This window comes from Tachypleus tridentatus, chromosome 2 (genome assembly GCF_004210375.1).
Source record: "Tachypleus tridentatus isolate NWPU-2018 chromosome 2, ASM421037v1, whole genome shotgun sequence".
Lineage (NCBI taxonomy): Eukaryota > Metazoa > Arthropoda > Merostomata > Xiphosura > Limulidae > Tachypleus > Tachypleus tridentatus.
This window is the reverse complement of record NC_134826.1, coordinates 55,610,936-55,630,926: the sequence shown is the minus strand read 5'-3', so window position 1 is coordinate 55,630,926 and position 19,991 is coordinate 55,610,936. Positions and strand designations below refer to the sequence as shown.

The 19,991-nt window shown below is 33.5% G+C and overlaps 1 protein-coding gene across 4 annotated transcripts in view; it reads right to left on the bottom strand.

Moving 5' to 3' along the window:
• Nucleotides 1-14,087: 14,087 nt before the first annotated feature.
• Nucleotides 14,088-19,991, bottom strand: part of LOC143243882 (protein phosphatase methylesterase 1) — a 44,173-nt gene continuing 38,269 nt past the window's right edge. For 2 of the 4 annotated variants that reach the window (XM_076487647.1, XM_076487649.1), the window contains 2 exons: nucleotides 16,329-16,407; nucleotides 14,088-14,408 (listed from right to left, as the gene is read on the bottom strand). In XM_076487647.1, coding sequence (XP_076343762.1) covers nucleotides 14,385-14,408; nucleotides 16,329-16,407 — 103 coding nt within the window. In that variant the 3' untranslated portion in view covers nucleotides 14,088-14,384. The remainder of the gene's footprint in view (nucleotides 14,409-16,328; nucleotides 16,408-19,991) is intronic. The other 2 variants (XR_013024795.1, XM_076487650.1) reach the window with 1 other exon arrangement.

Below are 19,991 nucleotides of genomic sequence, written 5' to 3'. Positions count from 1 at the left end.
CTTTCATATTCTCGACACAACTTTATCTGTTTAACAGACGTTGATGTGTTCTATATCCTCCACACAGCTTTACCTGTTTAACAGATGTTGATATATTTCATATCCTAGGCACAGTTTTACGTGTTTAACACACGTTGATCTGTTTCATATCCTAGGCACAGTTTTACGTGTTTAACATACGTTGATCTGTTTCATATCCTAGGCACAGTTTTACGTGTTTAACATACGTTGATCTGTTTCATATCCTAGACTCTACTTCACCTGTTTAACCGATGTTATGTTTCATGTGCTAGACACGACTTTACCCGTTTAAGCGATGTTATGTTTCATATCCTAGATAGAACTTTACCAGTTTACGAGATGTTGAACTTTTTGATATTATAAAAACTCTATAACGATTTCTGGGTGTTGTGAAGGGTAGACTAATTACACACTAATATCTCTCTTATTAACTTCCACCTGGCGGTGTTTATGTTCTCATTATCTTCGTTAATTAATGTTTTGAGAAAGTCCAGGAATGACATACAACACACATTAGTAAGTGTAATTTTGATGAGAGAGATTTAAGAGATATCATTTAATTTGTAAATGACAGTACCTTCCTGGACGAGATCAAATCATTTCCTGGAACTAATGTCACACCAATTTGTGATTCGCGTGCGCATTAAATCAAGTGTTTCTCTCTTATAGTTTTTCTTTCGTCATTACTGTAGGTGTTTTATTTCACATGTTATACTTCCGAACTGGAATGTGTTAATAATTACTTTGATTCTTTCATTTACTGACTACCTTGTTTCTCAACTTCTTTTCTCTGTCTATCTGTTCACTGTCACACTTACAATATCGAATGTTAATATCACTGTGTTTGTCCGGCTAAGCATTGTGTCAGTTAATGTTACTTCATGCACTCTAATATCTAAAACATTGAAGTTTATAATTAGGTTTAACACAAGAATGTAAGGATGTTTTATTATGTGATAGTTTGGTTTGTTTAGAAATTCGCGCAAAGCTACACTGGGGTATATATCTTCCCCTTGTTTAGACTAGAAGGAAGGCAGTTAATCAATACAACCCCTCATTAACTCTTTGGCTACTCTTTTACTGACGAATAGTGGGATTGACAGTCACGTTGTGACGGCTACACGGCTGAAAGGGTGAACATATTCGATGAAGGGAATTCGAACCTGAGATCCACAGATTACGAGTCGAGCGCCCAAGCCCCCAGAGCATGTCAGACCTTAATATGTATTTTACACACCGCTTTAAGTAAGAGAAATGAACAAAAGTGCCAGCTACTTATACTAATATTACATCCGTTATTTTTTATTTACTTTTTGGTTGCAGATCCAGAAGTCAAGTGTTCAGAACGTAAAGTCACTGAACATGTGGGCGGTCATTCAGTCGATCTCCAAGTTCGTTTCAAAGGACTGATCAATGCCCTTACGAGGGCAAATGTTGTTGGCTAACTGCTATTTTGTAGGTCATTACTTCAGAATTAAAGTAGGCTATCACTGAATCCTATAAATATCGATAAAGGGAAAAATCTCCTTTTCAATTATGTTATTGTAACTTCTATTGTTCGGAGGGTTATTTTAAATTACTTACTGAAAATAATACTCAGTCCAGTCAACATAACAATAAAACTTTAGTTTATCCATTTTAAAACGTTCGTACAAGTTACGTTCAGTTGTTCACAGATTTAAGCCTAATGGCGTAAACATGTTTCAACCCTAATGAAAAAAGAAGCATTGGTACTCAGCCTGGTGGAATGGACCTGTTTTGTTTTAAGAAAAAATCAACGCCTAAGCATAAAAAAAATTGACAAAGAAGTTAAAATAAGTCCTATATTAGTACCGTCTGAAAAAATTAAGTTTGTTTGTTTTTTGAATTTCGCACAAAGCTACTCGAGGGCTATCTGCAAGGCAAAAAATTAAGTCCCAGTGCTCAGTGTAGCCGTACACTTTCACCCCTGCTTTCAACACAGATGCCCTGCTTGGCCAGGTGGTTAAGGCCCTCGGCTTGTAATCTGAGGGTCGCGGGTTCCAATCCCCATCATGCCGAACATGCTAGCCCTTTCAGCCGTGGGAGCATTATCATTTACGATCAATCCCACTATTTGTTGTTAAAAGAGTAACCCAAGAGTTAGCGGTGGGTGGTGATGACTAGCAGTCTTCCCTCTAGAGTTGCATTGCTAAATTAGGGACGGCGAGCGCAAATAGCCCTCGTGTAGCTTTGCGCGAAAACAAACAAACAATTCGACACAGCTACAAATTAGATATAGAATATAGGCCTAACCAGCAAGAGATACGCCGAACTTAACTAGCTTAGCTGATTTAATAAACACGCCATTCACCAAATAATTAAATAACAAATTAAACACGATAACTTCTTATTAAATATATTTTACTTTGACTGTCACTCTTTGCTAACTGAAATACCTATCACAGGATTAAAGCAATTACTACTCAATAATTCACTGCTAACTTGTTCATTATTTGGCCCATGTGTATTTATAACTAATGCACCTATCTTGATACTAATCAAATTCACTAGACTTTAACTTCATAATTTCTCTAGCTAACTTCTAAATTAAAATATTGAAAATATAGCCCACAACACTGCCCCTTCCCGGATTATGAAGCTCCTTTAACAACTCTATTGAAAAATGAAATAAAACGATGGATTAAACTGTTCATTCACCAAGTGTTTTTAGTGTCTTTCTTTTCTGCGAAGAATGATGTGTAGATGAGATGATATTTTGTCCATTGTCGTTATTGGCTCTTCTTCCACTGGAAAGTTCTTCCTAAATGGTTGATTCAACGAATACATTGATGGCTGTATCATTGAAATAGTCTCCACTGCATCACCAGACTTTCCTACAAGCATATCCTTCTCTGTAGTTATCCAAATGGCCGTTATCTCGTCAACGTACTTCCAAAGGGGATCTTAGTGAATGACCTTTGAACTAAACTGCGTTTATTTCTAGATTTGGTAAATCACATCATTAGAAATTTTAATTATTACGGTGTATGATCTTTCCCAAAATCTGCTTAAACTTAGAGTTCGTCCTTCCATATAATAGGAATTTACCAGCCATACTATGTTACGTTTAAGAACTGATTAGATTTGTTTGTTTTATCAAATTCAGTCAAACTATTTTAACTGTCGAATCAGTGTCGTTTAGATCCAACACCTTATCAGGGAAACCAGATTTGGAGATGCGCAGGTAAAAACACAATACTTATAGATCTGAAAACACGTTGCATTTTATCACTTACTTGGTTTGTCTACTACTAATAAGCTACTTGTTTATAAAACATGTTTATAACAACGACTGCTACTAGTTAAAGAAAAAATCAACCAAATGGGTTAGTTAATAATTGATGATCACAAAGAATTCAATCGTTTCTTTACGACAAACTGCAGATGTTCTTGGAAGTGAGCTTTACAGAAATGAAAATGAAACAAACGTTTCAGTTTTACAACATTCAATTATTTAAAAACAAGAGAATTCCATATAGTCATCCGAATTTTTATTTTCTTGTTTCAGACAGAAAAGACTTAATCTAAAGGCCATAAATGTAAACCAACACAATGTACCATTCATTACTATTATAGCAGATGTCACTGGTCCCAGATACAAAGTTAGAATGGTAGATACGGAACGAAAAAGACTATTTTATTTAGGTGTAAGAAAATTAATTTTTATGCAAGTTGTGTTAAAAAACAACAAAAAACACGGAATACAATTTTATCAATACTGTAAAAACTGGAGTGGACCACACAAATGGAATAGGATACTAAACACTGGAGTGATCCATCCACACAAATAGAATAGGATACTAAACACTGGAGCGATCCATCCACACAAATAGAATAGAATACTAAACACTGGAGCGATCCATCCACACAAATAGAATAAAATATTAAACATTGGCGTGATCCATCCACTCAAATAGAATAGGATATTAAATATTGGAATGTTTCATACACACCGACAGAATCACATATTATTTGCAAAGATATACATGGCTGAGGCTAAGAAAATTATCTATCAATTACAAAGTAATGACTGATGTATGTTTTTACAGAAAACACAACAAGAAACTACAATTATCTGAGTTAATTAAAAATAATTTCATACTAGTCAACTATTTGATTGACCTAGAATCCCACAACTATAATGTTAGGCTTGAGTTACAATACCACATAATGAAGGTAATTCATCTGACAAAAATCTCTAAGGAACCCCACCATGTCATATTACACCAACTTGTACCAAAATGACACCTCTGAAAAACAAATTACTGCAAAAAGCCTTTCAACAAAAATAAAAAGATGTGGTAATTATAATGAAAAAGTTACAGACACAAAACTGAACACGGGGTTAGGTAAAACTTTAAAACTGGTGTATAAAGACACAACTACGTGGAAGAAGTATTAATGACAAAACTGAAGTTTCCAAATACAGATATTTGGAATATTTATTATTCACGAATCTGACGTTTTCTAATTTTCTATAGATATGGGGAATATTTATAATTTGTAAAAAAACTTTGGTCGTCTTACAAGAAGAGTATACAACAAATGGTTTTGAGGGTTTTATAAATATAGCTATAAGAAAACTGCCGTGTACAATTTCATGTATCAATATTACGATATCAAGTTTATTCTGAAAAGCTGTCTTGAAAGACAGTTTACACGACTATCAATCTAAAATGTTGGGAACAGTTCAACTTTCCATGTACATTGACCCAGAATCATTTCATCCTGATCCAATATGGACGTTGTTATTGAAAAATATCTGTAATTTAATATAAAAACAATAAATATGAAAGAAATCATCCAAACTTAGAATGAGAGAAACGTTTACACAAACATACACGTTACTTTTTGTCAAGTTTGGTTTTAAAAGGTTAAATAATACATTACAAAATTATCAAACTGAAAAATTAAACTTTTTATCGTTTATTTGAAATTCCAATAGATATCAGAAGAAGCTAAATAAGACAATGAGTGCCGAAACAAGAGACAAAAAATTAAAAACACAAATAAATAAAATAAGAAACCAAATCAGAGCAGAAGTTAAATTATTAAAACAAGAAAGATGGGACATTTTCTCCTCCTAACTAAATGAAAAAAACAGATCCGAAACAGTTTTGAATACACCTAAAAAAACTCATAAATGAAGACACAGCAACACGAAAATACCCACCACTATAACACAAAAATACCACAACACATACAAATAAAGTAAAAGCAGAAGATTCAAACAACAACTTCAAAACACGTTTAAAACACACAACGACCCAGACACGAACACATACTTATATATCAAAGTAAACAACTTTACAGTGAATAACATTGAACCACTCTTCCCAGTCAACTTAAATAATTGTCAAATCAAACAACACAAACACAATACTAACAAGCACAATTCCCGTACAAGAACTCATAGAAGCAATAACAAATACTAAAAATAAATCACCAGAAGACGTGATTATTTGAACATCTCACAGCAATTTTTAATTTATCATTATACTCTGGTTATATCCAGGTTTCTTGGAAGCATGCAAAGTTATTTATATTCCATAAAGAAGGAGAGCCAGTCAAGAATCCAAATAGCTACCGACCGATCAGCCTGACCAGCTGTGTAGGCAGAATTCTTAAAATAATAATCAGTAACAGACTCTCCACGTTCCTGGAGACAACATCAAAATTACCAGAAGACAAAATTGATTTATAAGATTCAGATAAACTACAGACCATTTATTTAGATTAACCAAAGCAATTGTTGACTGTTTTTAATAAACGAGAATACACTGTCGCTTGCTCTCTCGATGTTGAGAAAGCTTTCGAAATTGTATGGCATAACAGTCTCCAGTTACGAGTGTAGAAATGGGACTACCGCGGAGAATATTTTGCTGGTTATCAAACTTTCTGTAAACATAATATGTACAGTCAATGTTGAAGGGACCTTCTCAGAGTGTTTTACTCAAGAAGTTGGCGTCCCTCAAGAAGGAGTGGTTAGCCCTGTCCTATTCATCATGTACGCGAATAATACACCTCTAAAAGATCCAAATAACTGACACTTCTCACCGTTCGCTGACGATGTGGCAAACTGGAAAAGTGCAGCAACACCAAAAATAGCAGCCACAAACATACAACCACAATTAAATAGAATAAGTGAATATTGTCAAAAATATAGAATAAAAATAAACACAGCTAGTAGTATTCACGAAGTTAACTAAACATAAAAAACACAACCGCAGATCTATATAAATGAAGTACTACTTCAGACTGCTACATCTGCAGATTTTTGGGACCAACATTCGACTAAAAAATAACATGGATAAATCACACAAATATTATTAAAACAAAAATTTGGCGAAGAACAAGTTTCACTGTGTCGGTATTTGGGTATTGATGTTAAATACCCAGGAGGGTCAGGTACATTAGACCTCTTCCTCCCTCCCGAACGATTATAGCGTCTGTCTTTATAAAGAAATGTTGGTAATATTCCATTGAGTATCTTGCACACAGTTTTATTCCTCCACAGCATGTTTGGCGCGACGGGGATGCGAACCCGCGACCCTCAGATTACGAGTCGCACGCCTTAACACGCGAAGAACAAACAATGCAAGGTTTGTTTGTTTAAATTTCGCGCAAAGCTACACGAGGGCTATTTGTGTTAGGCGTACTTAATTTAGCAGTGTAAGAGGGAAAGCAGCTAGTCATCACCACCCACCGCCTACTCTTGAACTACTCTTTTAACAATGAATAGTGAGATTGACCGACACAATATAACGGCTGAAAGGGCGAGCATGTTTGGTATGTCGGGGATTCGAACCCGCAACCCTGGGATTACGAGTCGAGTACCTTAACCACCTGGCCATGCCGAGTGGAAACATATTTTAAATGCTATATATTCGACGATTGTTTAACAGTAACAATATTAGATTCTCAGATATCGTTTTAATGCTTTACAATGGACTGATTTTAACCAAACCTGTTAAACAAAACTCCTCAAATCCTATATTTTATTTCAGGATATTTTTATTACCATATAAATCTCTCATTCACATTTTTACTCAAAACCTAGAAGACTTATAAGAAACTATATTAACAATAAATGATATTTTTCTGTAATCACGATACTCTGTAAAACAAATATTTTTGAAACCATCCTTTAGGTTAAAACATCATCTATCTCTCTTCGTTCCTGGATTGTATATAAATACATGTGTAAGAACTGTAACGTCGCCTATATTGAGAAAACTACACGATATTTTACTGTTCGAAAGCACGAGCACATGGGAGTTTCACTGAGGTCAAGTAACATCCTTATAAGTCCACCTAATTTGGGAATCCAAAACCATAGACATGAAACTGGGCATCTGATAACTCACGCAGGTTTTACCAATCTTCGTAACGATAATTCTGACCTTGAATTATTAATCAAAGGATGTGTGTGTGTTTATCTTATAGCAAAGCCATACTGAAGGAGAATCGAACCCCTGATTTTAGCATTGTAAGTCTCTAGACTTACCACTGCACCGGCGGGAGACGTTATTCAAAGAAAGTTTATCCATAAAACAAATGTTTTAAATATAACACAACCCTATGCACACTTTATTTGTGTCAAAGTAATTTATAATAATAAATTAATTTATAATGAGCCATCTTATAGAGGACGTTTGCACAAAATAAAAAATAATAAAAACAAAACATATTGTTTCTTTGTTTCCATAGATACTGTTGTTCTCGCTTCACGCGATTAGAACATTATTTTTATGTTTAATGTGTCAATTATTGTAATTTTCTCTTGTCTGATGACAGGGAGGTAGAAAAGTTGTTTTATAGATATATGTGTGCTAAACATTTCATAAGTTAGAAACAATCAATTGTATTGTTGTTGTTTTATCACAAAACTCCCCTGGTGTATATGTTATCTACTCTGTCAAACAGACAGTATCTAAATTTATTAACATTTGACATTTACTGATCATTCAGTTATTAAAACTATCGGTTATTTCTACCATTACACGAGTTTTAGTAGACTATCTAATGGCTTTTTATCATAAAAATACAATATTCTTTTTAAACATATTCTCTAAATATTGTTGTATTCGTTACAATAACCACACTTTACTTTCAAAATAATAGTCTTTCAAGACACAATAGTCTTTACAAAAACTTAGAATGTTCGAAAAAAGTTATATGTATTTGAAAATAATACAAGTTTTACTCTTATTAACTCTTCCGTTAGAAGTATTTGTTGAGCAACTATTGTAGAAATCTGTTGCGAAAAACACAGGAGAAAAGTTCATTGACTGATGGAAAGGTCGACATTAATTTAAAACACGAGTTAAAATGAAGGTATATACAATTTACTGACATTTTGATAAAGTCAGTTCTCATTCTAAAGAACCCGTTTCATTTAAAAACTGTAGTCAGTGATTGTATATCACAAGAAATCACTAATTTATAATCTAATGTGGCAGTAAGGCTTATTGAGCTGTGTAGGAGTTGTTACCTAAGGTCTTCTCAAACTGTCTCGACAATTTGATTTCAAAATTGATTTCCATGGCGTCAAAATTTTATGCTGAACTAAATGAGATTCTGTTGTTGTTACTTAACGCATCAGTTCGAAATTAATTTTGAAATAACGAACAGGCTATGCTATTGTAGATACCTATAATTATCAAGTGCAATGAAAATAATTTTTTTAATAGAACCGTTTATTATAGAAAAAGTCCAACACATCAGAGAACAACAACAACAAAAAATCACTTCATAAATCTATTAAACAACTCCTCCATTTCTAACATACCTAATTGTAGTTAAAATTGTAGGCTGCCCATGTCAAGAGCCCAAACAGTTCTTTATAGTTATATAAGTTTGCTCGAAACTAGGAATTAATTAGCACTAACAGTTGTATGTACAGGATACTTAAATAAACATTGTAGTGTATTCTATAACTACGAAGTAAATATGCGAGTAATATAGCTTCTCAGTGTATGTAAATCACATAAGTTATACGTAGAGCGAAACGTCATCCTTCTTCAAATAAAAATTTAACAGTAATTTGGCGATTGCTTAAAGGTCCAGTAGTTCTCAAACTTTGCGCCGCGGGATATTTCAAATTTTCGAGGGGAACAAATCTGTCAGAAACCGCCTTGTTCAAGGGCATGACGCAGCTGACCTTAACAGATTAGTGAAGGAGTGCCTTCAAACCCGGAAAAATTAAAATCCACCTTCCAGGAAATAAGCCGCAGCCAAAAACCATTGTTGTAAGAGGGGTTGACCAGACCATTAACTAAGAATCAATCACTCAAGCTTTAGACGAACAAGGCATTCCACACAATAATATAGAACGTATAATCTCAAAGAAAACACAGGCACCAACTAATCTTATACGTATTGACATAGACGACAGTTACAACATACTAAAATTAATAAATAATGGAATCACGCTTTGGTATCTAAAATACCAAGTAGAACAACTAAAAACTCCGGCAATTGTAGTAACACAATGTTACAATTGCCAAAGATATGGACATGTTTCTGCAGCCTGCTTAGCAACACCGAGGTGCTGCGGCTGTGGCGGGGAACACCATATCTCCCAGTGCAAAAAAGATAAAGAAACACCCAAATGTTGTAACTGTGGTCAAACCCACACAGCCAATTATAAAGGATGTGATAAATACAAACAAATAAAACAACGTATTTATCAAATAAGAACACCATCAGAACAGAATCAACCAAATACAAACAGCCTACTTAAAACAGACATATCAACAAAATTCAATAAAACAACAAAAACCACGTATGCAGAAATGCTAAAAGGAAAAGAACCCCACAAACAGCAAGAACAGAACATTAATACTCAGGAGAAGAACACCTTAACACAAACACAAAAGCCACAAGAAAACAGCACCACCATACAAGAAACGAATACTAACACACCAGATAAAACAAGCCTTTTCACAACAATAATCAAAAACATAATCACAGAATTCATAACAGAATACACCAAACCAAACCAAACAACTAACTGTTTTGAATTACTGATTAATATCTCCAAAAAACACATCACTCCACACACACCCAATATAATATCAACAATTACTGGTTACATGCTCACAGCATAATGTTGACAGTAGTATATATCAACATCCAAGGTGCAATAGCTTCCAAGAAACATGAAATCGAAGACCTAATACATGAAACTAACCCCCATATTATAATAGTAAGCGAAACTCTGATATACAATAACAACAGATTTAAAATACCAAATTATTCAACTATAAGAAAAGACAGAATAAATAAGAATGATGATAACAGAGGCATTATGCTGCTCTACAAAATGGAGCTTTCAGTAATAGAAATTAAATTGAGCAGTAGTAATGAACATGTAACTGTAGATATCCTGCAAAGGAATAAAACTAAAGTAACCGTAGCAGGAATTTACTGCTCACCTAATAAACAAATAGATTTAGCATTACTCAACAACATCTTTTCCTACAACCAAAACTCCACAGTTATGGGTGACTTAACTAGTAAAAATGTTACCTTTGGATGCCGAAGTTCAAACTCCAATGGTAGAAGCCTAATAAAATTCATAGACGATAACAATATAGTTTTATTAAATGATACCACCCCTACACATACTGTGTATGCCACTAACTCCTGTGACATACTAGATCTGTGTATGTGTACATATAATCTAAGCCAGAAAATAATAAAATTTCAAGTGGGAAAAGATGTTGACAGTGACCACCTTCCTATATATTGTGTCTTTGATCTCGCCCCCCATAAAAATACAACATTTATAAAAGAAAACTTTAATTACAGAAAAGCAGATTGGCAAAATTACAAACAGGAATTAGACAACCTATTACCTAATAAAGTTATAAAAAAAGTTAAAACCCATATTGAGATGGATAAGTACTGTCAAACAATTACGGAGTGCCTTCAGAAAGCAGCCAAGTTAACAATACCAAAACAACCCCATAAAACAACAAACAACACATGGAAACCCATCATAGAAATAATCAATCTAATCAAAAAACGAAGACAATTAAGAAGACAGTACATGATTACAAGAAACAGAGAAACCAAAACGCAAATAAACAACATTAGAAATCATATCAGAACACAAATAAAACAACAAAAACAAAATAAATGGGACAATTACTGCACTAAACTAAATGATAAAACTGACCCGAAAAAATTCTGGTCACATCTTAAAAGACTCACAAATGAAAACACAAAGAAATATCCTCCACTCGAACATAATAATACTATAGCACACACAAATAAGGAAATAGCCGAAGCTTTCAAAGATCAACTCCAAAATACTTTTAAAACCCACACGGATCCAGATATGAATACATATTTCTACAATAAAGTCACTAATCACATATTAAACAATAAACATCAATTTGAACCAATCTTTCCAATAAACATAACTGATACAAATACAAGTTCCAACACAGATTATGCAAGCACATTGCTAACAAATGAAATATCCCTCCAAGAACTACTCCAAGCAATAAAAAACACAAAAAACAAAGCACCAGGTGAAGACAAAATATAAGCTATCCTTCTAAAAAAGGGCACTCCGAAATTGTTTGACCACCTAAATTCACTTTTTAACTTACCTCTATCCTCAGGATACATCCCAGTTTCTGGGAAGCTTGCAAATATATTAATGTTCCATAAGGAAGGAAAACCAGCGAATAAACCTAATAGCTACCGACCAATCAGCCTGACCAGCTGTGTAGGCAAAATTCTTGAAAGAATAATCAGTAATAGAATCTCCACATTCTTGGAGAAACATCAAAATTACCAAAAGAACAAAATGGATTGAGGAAATTTAGACAAACGACAGACCACCTAATCAGATTAACCGAAACCATAATAGATAGCTTCAATAAAAAAGAATGTACTGTCGCTTGCTTCCTTGATATCGAGAAAGCATTCGACACAGTTTGGCACGATGGTCTAAGGTTCCGAATGAATGAAATGGAACTACCGCGAGGAATTATTCGCTGGTTATCTAACTTTTTGTAAAATAGAAAGTGTAGAGTAAATGTTGAAGGAACATTTTCTGAATACTTTACTCCTGAAGCTGGTGTCCCTCAGGGAGGGGTGGTTAGCCCTATACTCTTCATCATGTATGTAAACAATTTGCCACTGAGGGATCCGAATCATGGATTCTCTTCACAGTTCGCAGATGATGTGGCAGTCTGGAAAAGTACCGCAACACCCACGATAGCAGCCACTAACATACAACCGCAACTAAATAGAATAAGTGAATACTGTCAAAAATATCGAATAAAAATAAACACAGCAAAAACACAACTCGTAGTCTTTACGAAACTTACAAAACACAAAAAACAACAGCCAGAATTATATATGAATGGCATTCTACTCCAGATTGCCCCATCAGCAAAATTTTTAGGTCTGACCAATGATTCAAAACTAACTTGGATCAATCACGTGAACGAAATTAAAAATAAAGTCTGGCGAAGAACTAACTATGCTAGGAGTCTAACTGGTAAAAACAGTGGAGCATCTACAGATAACATACTAAAAATCTATAAAACATATATTAGACCTGTAATAGATTATGCAGCTCCAGCATGGATAACTGTAAGCAATAAAATAATTAAAACCAAACTACAAACAATCCAAAACACACTCCTCACAACTGCATACACAGTTCCAAGAACTATATCATCTCAGTTCATTCACAAATATTCGAGCATACCAACCATACCAGATAGACTCCTACATACTCGTATTACAATAATGTACTTTAATAAGAAGTGGATGAAAAACGAATTACTATGCGAACTAGACAGGTACCTCATACATGATAAAGCTAGTCCTAAATATCTCTCCCCAGTTAACAAACAGTTGTGCTCGTATTTCAAATATAAAAAAATAAAATATATATATATATATATATATATACAACTTTAAATAATAATAAAAAATATATATAAACTTCTAATAATAAAAAATATATATATAAACTTTAAATAATAATTAAAAAATAATAATAAATATATAGTTTATTTGTTTATGTATTTAAAAAAAATGCCACCAGCAAACTTGACATTCTGCTAACAGAATAAAATCATAACTGTATACGAGCCAAAATACATGGACATTGCCCTGAAAAGGACCAAATAATATTCAGTTTCACAGTTATAAATATCAATCAGCCAAGAACAAAATTACGGGGAGGAGGAAGAGGTCACAGAGAACCTGATCCTCCAGGGTATGAACTTTTCTTACCCAAACACTGACGACATTCTTCTTCTGTCCAACACCGCGCAAACTACTAGCTCCAGGTAGTTCAGAGTTTTTAGTGATGACGATTGTTGTTGTTGTTGGAATTTCGCACAAAGCTACTCGAGGGCTATCTGTGCTAGCCGTCCCTAATTTAATCAACATGAGGGCAATCTACACTAACAATCCTTAATTTAGCAGTGCGAGACTAGAGAGAATGCAGCTAGTCTTCACAACCCACCGCCAACTCTTGGGTTACTCTTTTACAAACAAATAGTGCGATTGACTGTATCATTATAATGCCCTCATAGCTGAAAGGGGCAAGCATATTTGGTATGACTGAGATTCAAACCTTAACTACCTGGCCATGCTAGGCCGTCCTTCTGTTAGATACGTATTTCACAGCAACTGTCAGGTGTTGTGGTCATATGACACAGGTCTATCCCCTGAAATCAGTATATGCTTATGTTAGTATTTGATGGTTATGGAAATATGTTGACAGTCAATGGCTCTGGTTAAGTGATAGTAGTTGTGTTGTGGTCAATTGAGATCATTACATGTTAGCAGCCATTTTTAAACACATCTTCGATTATAACCAAGTAAGATCTACACTAATGTAATAAATAACTGTTGTAATTCTGTTGTTGTTCTAACATCTATGTTCATTTCTTACATGAATTACTGACTTTTAACATACTTAATATTTGTATATCACCTTCTGAACAAGTAATGTGTGCATAATGAAAGAAACAGATATATATTACAAGGAACTCATCTTCCAATATATTTACAAACATACAGTAAAGTTGTTTATTACCACACAATACAAAGACATGAAATAAAACAACATATTTGCGACATTAATTATACTGTGAATAAATCATGCGATAAGCTGAAAAAAAAAAATTCTATATAAATTGACAATTAACAAAATTTCATTAAATATATGGGCTTACCAATCTTTAAGCTATCACCTGCATTATTACTGTTTCCCAGTTATGACAAGAATAAACATTTTACCCGTCCCCAACTAAGCTTTATTTTACATCATTCCTGAGATCTGTACAAATCTTGGATTTCTATATCAACAGGCTGGAAATGTCCTGAAAAACAACAATTTATCAAATTATGGATTGTTTACAATCACAAATGTTTAATACCAGTGATAATGTTGAACCTTAACGAAAACTATGTCATAATGCTCCAAACAGCTAACAAGTGAAAAATACATCATGCTAATTTCTATAAATATCTCATTTTAAAATTACACTTTTAGGTCAATTTTTTTATCATTTTGACTTTATAATCTTTTATAATTCAGTTGATATCAAGTTCAGAGATTTTATCACACAAAAATATATTGAACAGGTATAATACAACAAAAATGTCATATTATACACAATATTTGCAATATAACACAGTGAAATACACTAACACTAGACATTGAGAACAATATTTAAAAACAATACACCAATACAGTGCTATACCAATCACTGTTCAATATTATAACAGTTATCATACACTATTAATTACCTGAATATTAATACAGTCATTCTCACAATGACATAGCACTCTCTCTCGCTTGAGAAAATAACAAAATTAAAAATAAATTGGAAAAAAAAAGTAAATGTTTTAAACAAAAACATGTAACCCAAAATCCATTACAAAATTAAAGTTAAGACATAGAAGAAGTGCACATTTCTATACAGTGTCTAAAAAACATAAAGGCAGTTTGTTTTTTGATCCTGACTTTTAAGAAACATTAATAAATATTTATCTCCGTCAGTAAAATTAGGAACAACTAATGTATCATTATTATAGAAATTATTCTGTTCAGTTTCAATGTTGAATCATTTTACCATTTCTTACTGATTTATCATTACTATAGAAACCATTCTGTTCAGTTTCAATGTTGAATCATTTTACCATTCCTTACTGATTTATCATTACTATAGAAACCATTCTGTTCAGTTTCAATGTTGAATCATTTTACCATTCCTTACTGATTTATCATTACTATAGAAACTATTCTGTTCAGTTTCAATGTTGAATCATTTTAACATTCCATATTGATTTATCACTGCTATAGAAACATATTGAATTTCAATGCTGGATCATTTTAACATTCCATCTCTGAAAAATATTAGGGATACATCAACAACTGAAATATGCAGAACAATCAACCCTATTATAAAGGCTCTCAAGTCAGAGACATTGTAAATGCATTTGTTGACTGGCTCTCAAAATGTTATTCAACTCCTATTTTATGAATTTGTGTCATTAATTTTGTATCAAACTGTAAAATCTAATTCAAGTTTTAGTATTACACATTATTTAATTTCTTAATTCAAAAATACATATTTAAAAAACACACCAAAACAGTTAAGAAAACAGCAGCTGAGTATAAAAGTCACAACTAGAAAAGATAATCATTTACTTTATTTCTTTATTATTTTGTGTTTAAAAAAAATAAGATAAAAATGTTATTTGTAAATACTAATAATGTAAACATATATATATATAAGGTATTATAACTTATAGTAATGTATATACATATATAATGTATCATAACTTATAGTAATATATTTACATACATCATGTATTATAACTTATAATAACGTATATACATATATCATGTATTATAACTTAAATATTTGTGTTTTTGAGTTGTAATTTGTAGTTATTATAGAACAAAAAACTATTTTTACTTATGATGATTACAAGATTGAACAGCTACAGAGATTCCGATTTGACAGTTAAAATAACAAGTGTTTTTTTTAATATTATAATTGTCTGGATGTTATAAAAATTTTGCATATGAAATTTGAGGATTTTCTCTTTCATTAAAGTATTTTTAATCTTAAAATGAAAATTACTCTGCATGTTGTCTACCCAACATTCCAAAAAAAAAATTGAGAAAATCTTTAATTAAGATATCTTAATACTTTATTTAATAGCCTGATATTTTGTGTATGAAAGCACTGTAATGTTTACTAATAACCAGAAAAATATTGTAAACATACCCATATATTATCAAAAATAATAGTACAATTTCTCTCATGGACACCTTTGTGGTTATGATCTGGGTGGATTCCACCCAACCTATAGTAACAAAAGACCTAGGAAAATCTTCAAATACATATGAGTACCCTCAAATTACATGAAATAAATGTTGGGATAGTCCTAAACCTAGAGACAAAAATTACATAGATAAAATAGTACAAATCATTACAGAAGTTCCAACCACTGAAGCCTGCAAGATAGCCTTAGAACTCTATATCCGAGACCCTAACCCAACTATAGAAATTCCCAGTAACCAGTTAGCAACCCTCATAGAATTCACCACGATAAAGACAAACTTCATGTTCAACAACCAAAACTATATACAAACAAATGGCCTAAGCATGGGCAACCCAGTATCACCAGTTCTAGCCAATATTTTTATGACACAAGTTGAAACACAAGCAATTAACACAGCATTACATCCACCACTATACTGGTACAGATATGTAGATGACACGGTTGCAGGATTCAAATCTACAGAACACATACTTAATTTTTTCAATCACATTAACTCTATACATCCCAACATTAACTTCACATGTGAACAGGAAGAAAGCAATCAAATATCATTTCTTAACCTCAAAATTACAAGAACTGACACACAATTCAAAACAGAAATCCACCGAAAAATCACCCATACTGGACTATACATTCCTTGGGACTCAGCACATGAAACAAAACAAAAACTCAACATACTAAGAAACCAAATAAACACAGCCATAAAACTATGCTCACCAGATAAAATTAATGATGAATTAGACAAAATAAAACAATACTTCATCAACATCAATAAGTTTCCTCCACAAACCGTAGAAAACATTATACGCACACACCTAGACAGAGAGCAAAATCAACCAACTAAAGTAAATACAGCTCACAAATCAAAAAACCACGAAACCATATACTGCTGTATACCATATATTCCTGACATCAGCAAACAAATAACCAACATTTGGCAAAAATTAGTAACAAAATATGACATTCCAGTTAATACCAAATTTATTCAAAAACCTGGCACAAAACTGAGGTCTATACTATGTAAAAACTACACTGACAAACACCACACCAACATTATTTATAAAATACAATGTGATAACTGCCACGACTTCTATATTGGAGAAACAAGTAGAAAAATGGAAACCAGATTCAAAGAACATAAAAAGTCACCTTCACACGTTTTCGAACACTGCAAGTCAAATAAACACAACATAACCATAGAAAACACTCAAATACTAAATAAAGAAACAAACATAAACAAAGGCAAAATCAAAGAAGCCTTACTTATACAACAACTTAAACCCAAAATAAACCAATATAAAGGAACGCCTTTATACCTATATTAATATAATAAATAAATAAAATTATATATTCAAACATCTAATACCGCCCTCTACATTTCGACACACAGTTACACAACCCCTTTCAAACATGTGGTCAGCTTCCGGTCAGTTACCTCTTTCTTTGTGAACCTGACGATGACCGAAGAAGGTCGAAACATTGTTTGCTCTTCTATGTAAAATATTTTCTCAACCGAAACGAGCCGTTTTTGCATATAAATTAGTACAAATCATTAACATGAGGAGCTAAAACCTGTGTAGTAATTACACCTATAACATGTCCACTCACAAAAATCTAGGCACAATTCTTATCTCAAATAAACAGTACTAGTGTTTAGTCTCTCATACAAACAGCTCTAAATATCACTTAAATAAAAAGTTGGATTTCTATCCAATTTTATTATATCTGATTGATACACCGGGCCCCTGGTGTAGCTTGGTTGGTTGGTTGTTTAGCATTTATTGGCACAAAGCAACTGGGCTATCTAAACCAAACAACCAGCAAAAATGTAAAAAAGTAAAATCATTAAAATATGTAAAAAGGAATCATGCTAAAACAAAACAGTCCAGTTTTCAAATTAAAAACTTAAATGGAAGTAAAAAGACCAATGGTCCTTAAAACTTTAACAACACAACTGAGGTGGACAGTGTCACCATTGCCAATGACACTTCCAATGTCAAGCGTGAACCCATGGTAAAAATATGTTTAAAATGGTGCCATTGCTCTCGATTGTAATGATGGTATGACAGTAAAAAGTGGGCTGTTATGATCTGAATGTCATGCAGACTATACATTGATGCATCAGTACCAGATAAAAGAAAGCGATGAGTTAAAAAAATGTGCCTAATGCATAGCCTAGCCAAAACAACTTCCTCTTTCCAATCCTTATGGAACCAAGATGGTCAAAGAGCAATAGCAGGTTTGATCTGGAAAAGCTTGTTATCACGTTGCTCACTCCAAGTCGACTGCCAACTGGAGCAAAGCCAAGCCTTGAATAAAGGACTGTAGTCCATGTATGGGACAGGCACAGAGGTGATAGCCCCAGAGCAGACAGACCTAGCTGTGATGTCAGTAAGCTCATTCCCACAAATACCAACATGGCCTGGTATCCAGAAAAACTAGATAGAAGTAGATGATAGGGTGTGGTGGGGACAGAGACGGAAGCAGACATAAATTTACCAACTCTTCACTGAGGACAAAAGATCTTTCAGATGTTTTGTAAGCAGCTCTGCTGAAAGCATGGAGAGATCTGTCTGCATTCCCACTGTGGCAGTAGAATGGAGAGCAGCAGCATATGGTCCCAGATAGAATTGGGAACAATAATCTTTGAGCCTCTGGGTAGAAGATATTGTCTTCAAGCATTGCACCTTTTTCTCCTCTACCAATTTAAGACAAGAAATAGAGTAAGAGGGGTCTTGACCACTACGGTTAACACAGTGTGGTTCTAGTTTGCACTTGTATGCATTGTGGTTTTGACCACCACAATGAGCACGTTAAAGAACCATGACATGACGATTTTGAGTGACCAAATCATTGACACTGGAAACATCTGAGAGGGTTGGGAATGTATGGTCATACCTTACAGTTCAGATAACCTGCTCTGACCATGATAGGGACATCTGCCCTATGGATTTCTCAGATAAGGAACAGATAATTAGAAATCAAGGGACAGAATCTGATTGTGATGTTGACTGTACGCATGTGTGGTCATTTTACTTTTTTTTTTCCAATTTTTCATTTTTATTTATTTTTTCATAAATGGGGCACCCATAATAAAGATACTACATTTCAGTGCCCACTGACCCCACCCACCATGGGGGACACACTACAACTCCACACAAGAACATTTCAGCAACACCAGGATTTCGTGAGCACTAAACCCAGGATCCTCTCCTCCAATTCATGGGTTGCCATGCACAGCAAGCACATTGGAGAATATTTAGATCCCAGAGAAGGTAAACTGAAAGTACATAAACTTCTCTTGGAGGTCTCCTCACCACGTACAGGAATCCACCTCGAGGGACTACTGGTGTAAGCAGGCTAGGACAAATGATGAGACATTTCTTCAGTAAATAGTACCACAACCTCAACTTTTAATTCTTAAATGCTTGGCAACATACCTGAGGTATAGCTTTTGTTGTATAAAATAAATAAATTTTATGACTGGTTTGATATTGAAAACATTACACACAGTTCTACTACATTTACGATCATTGACGTGCAAAAAAAACAAAAAAAAATTATTTACCACACTAGTCTTACAAGCAAGTCAACCTTTTGAATTG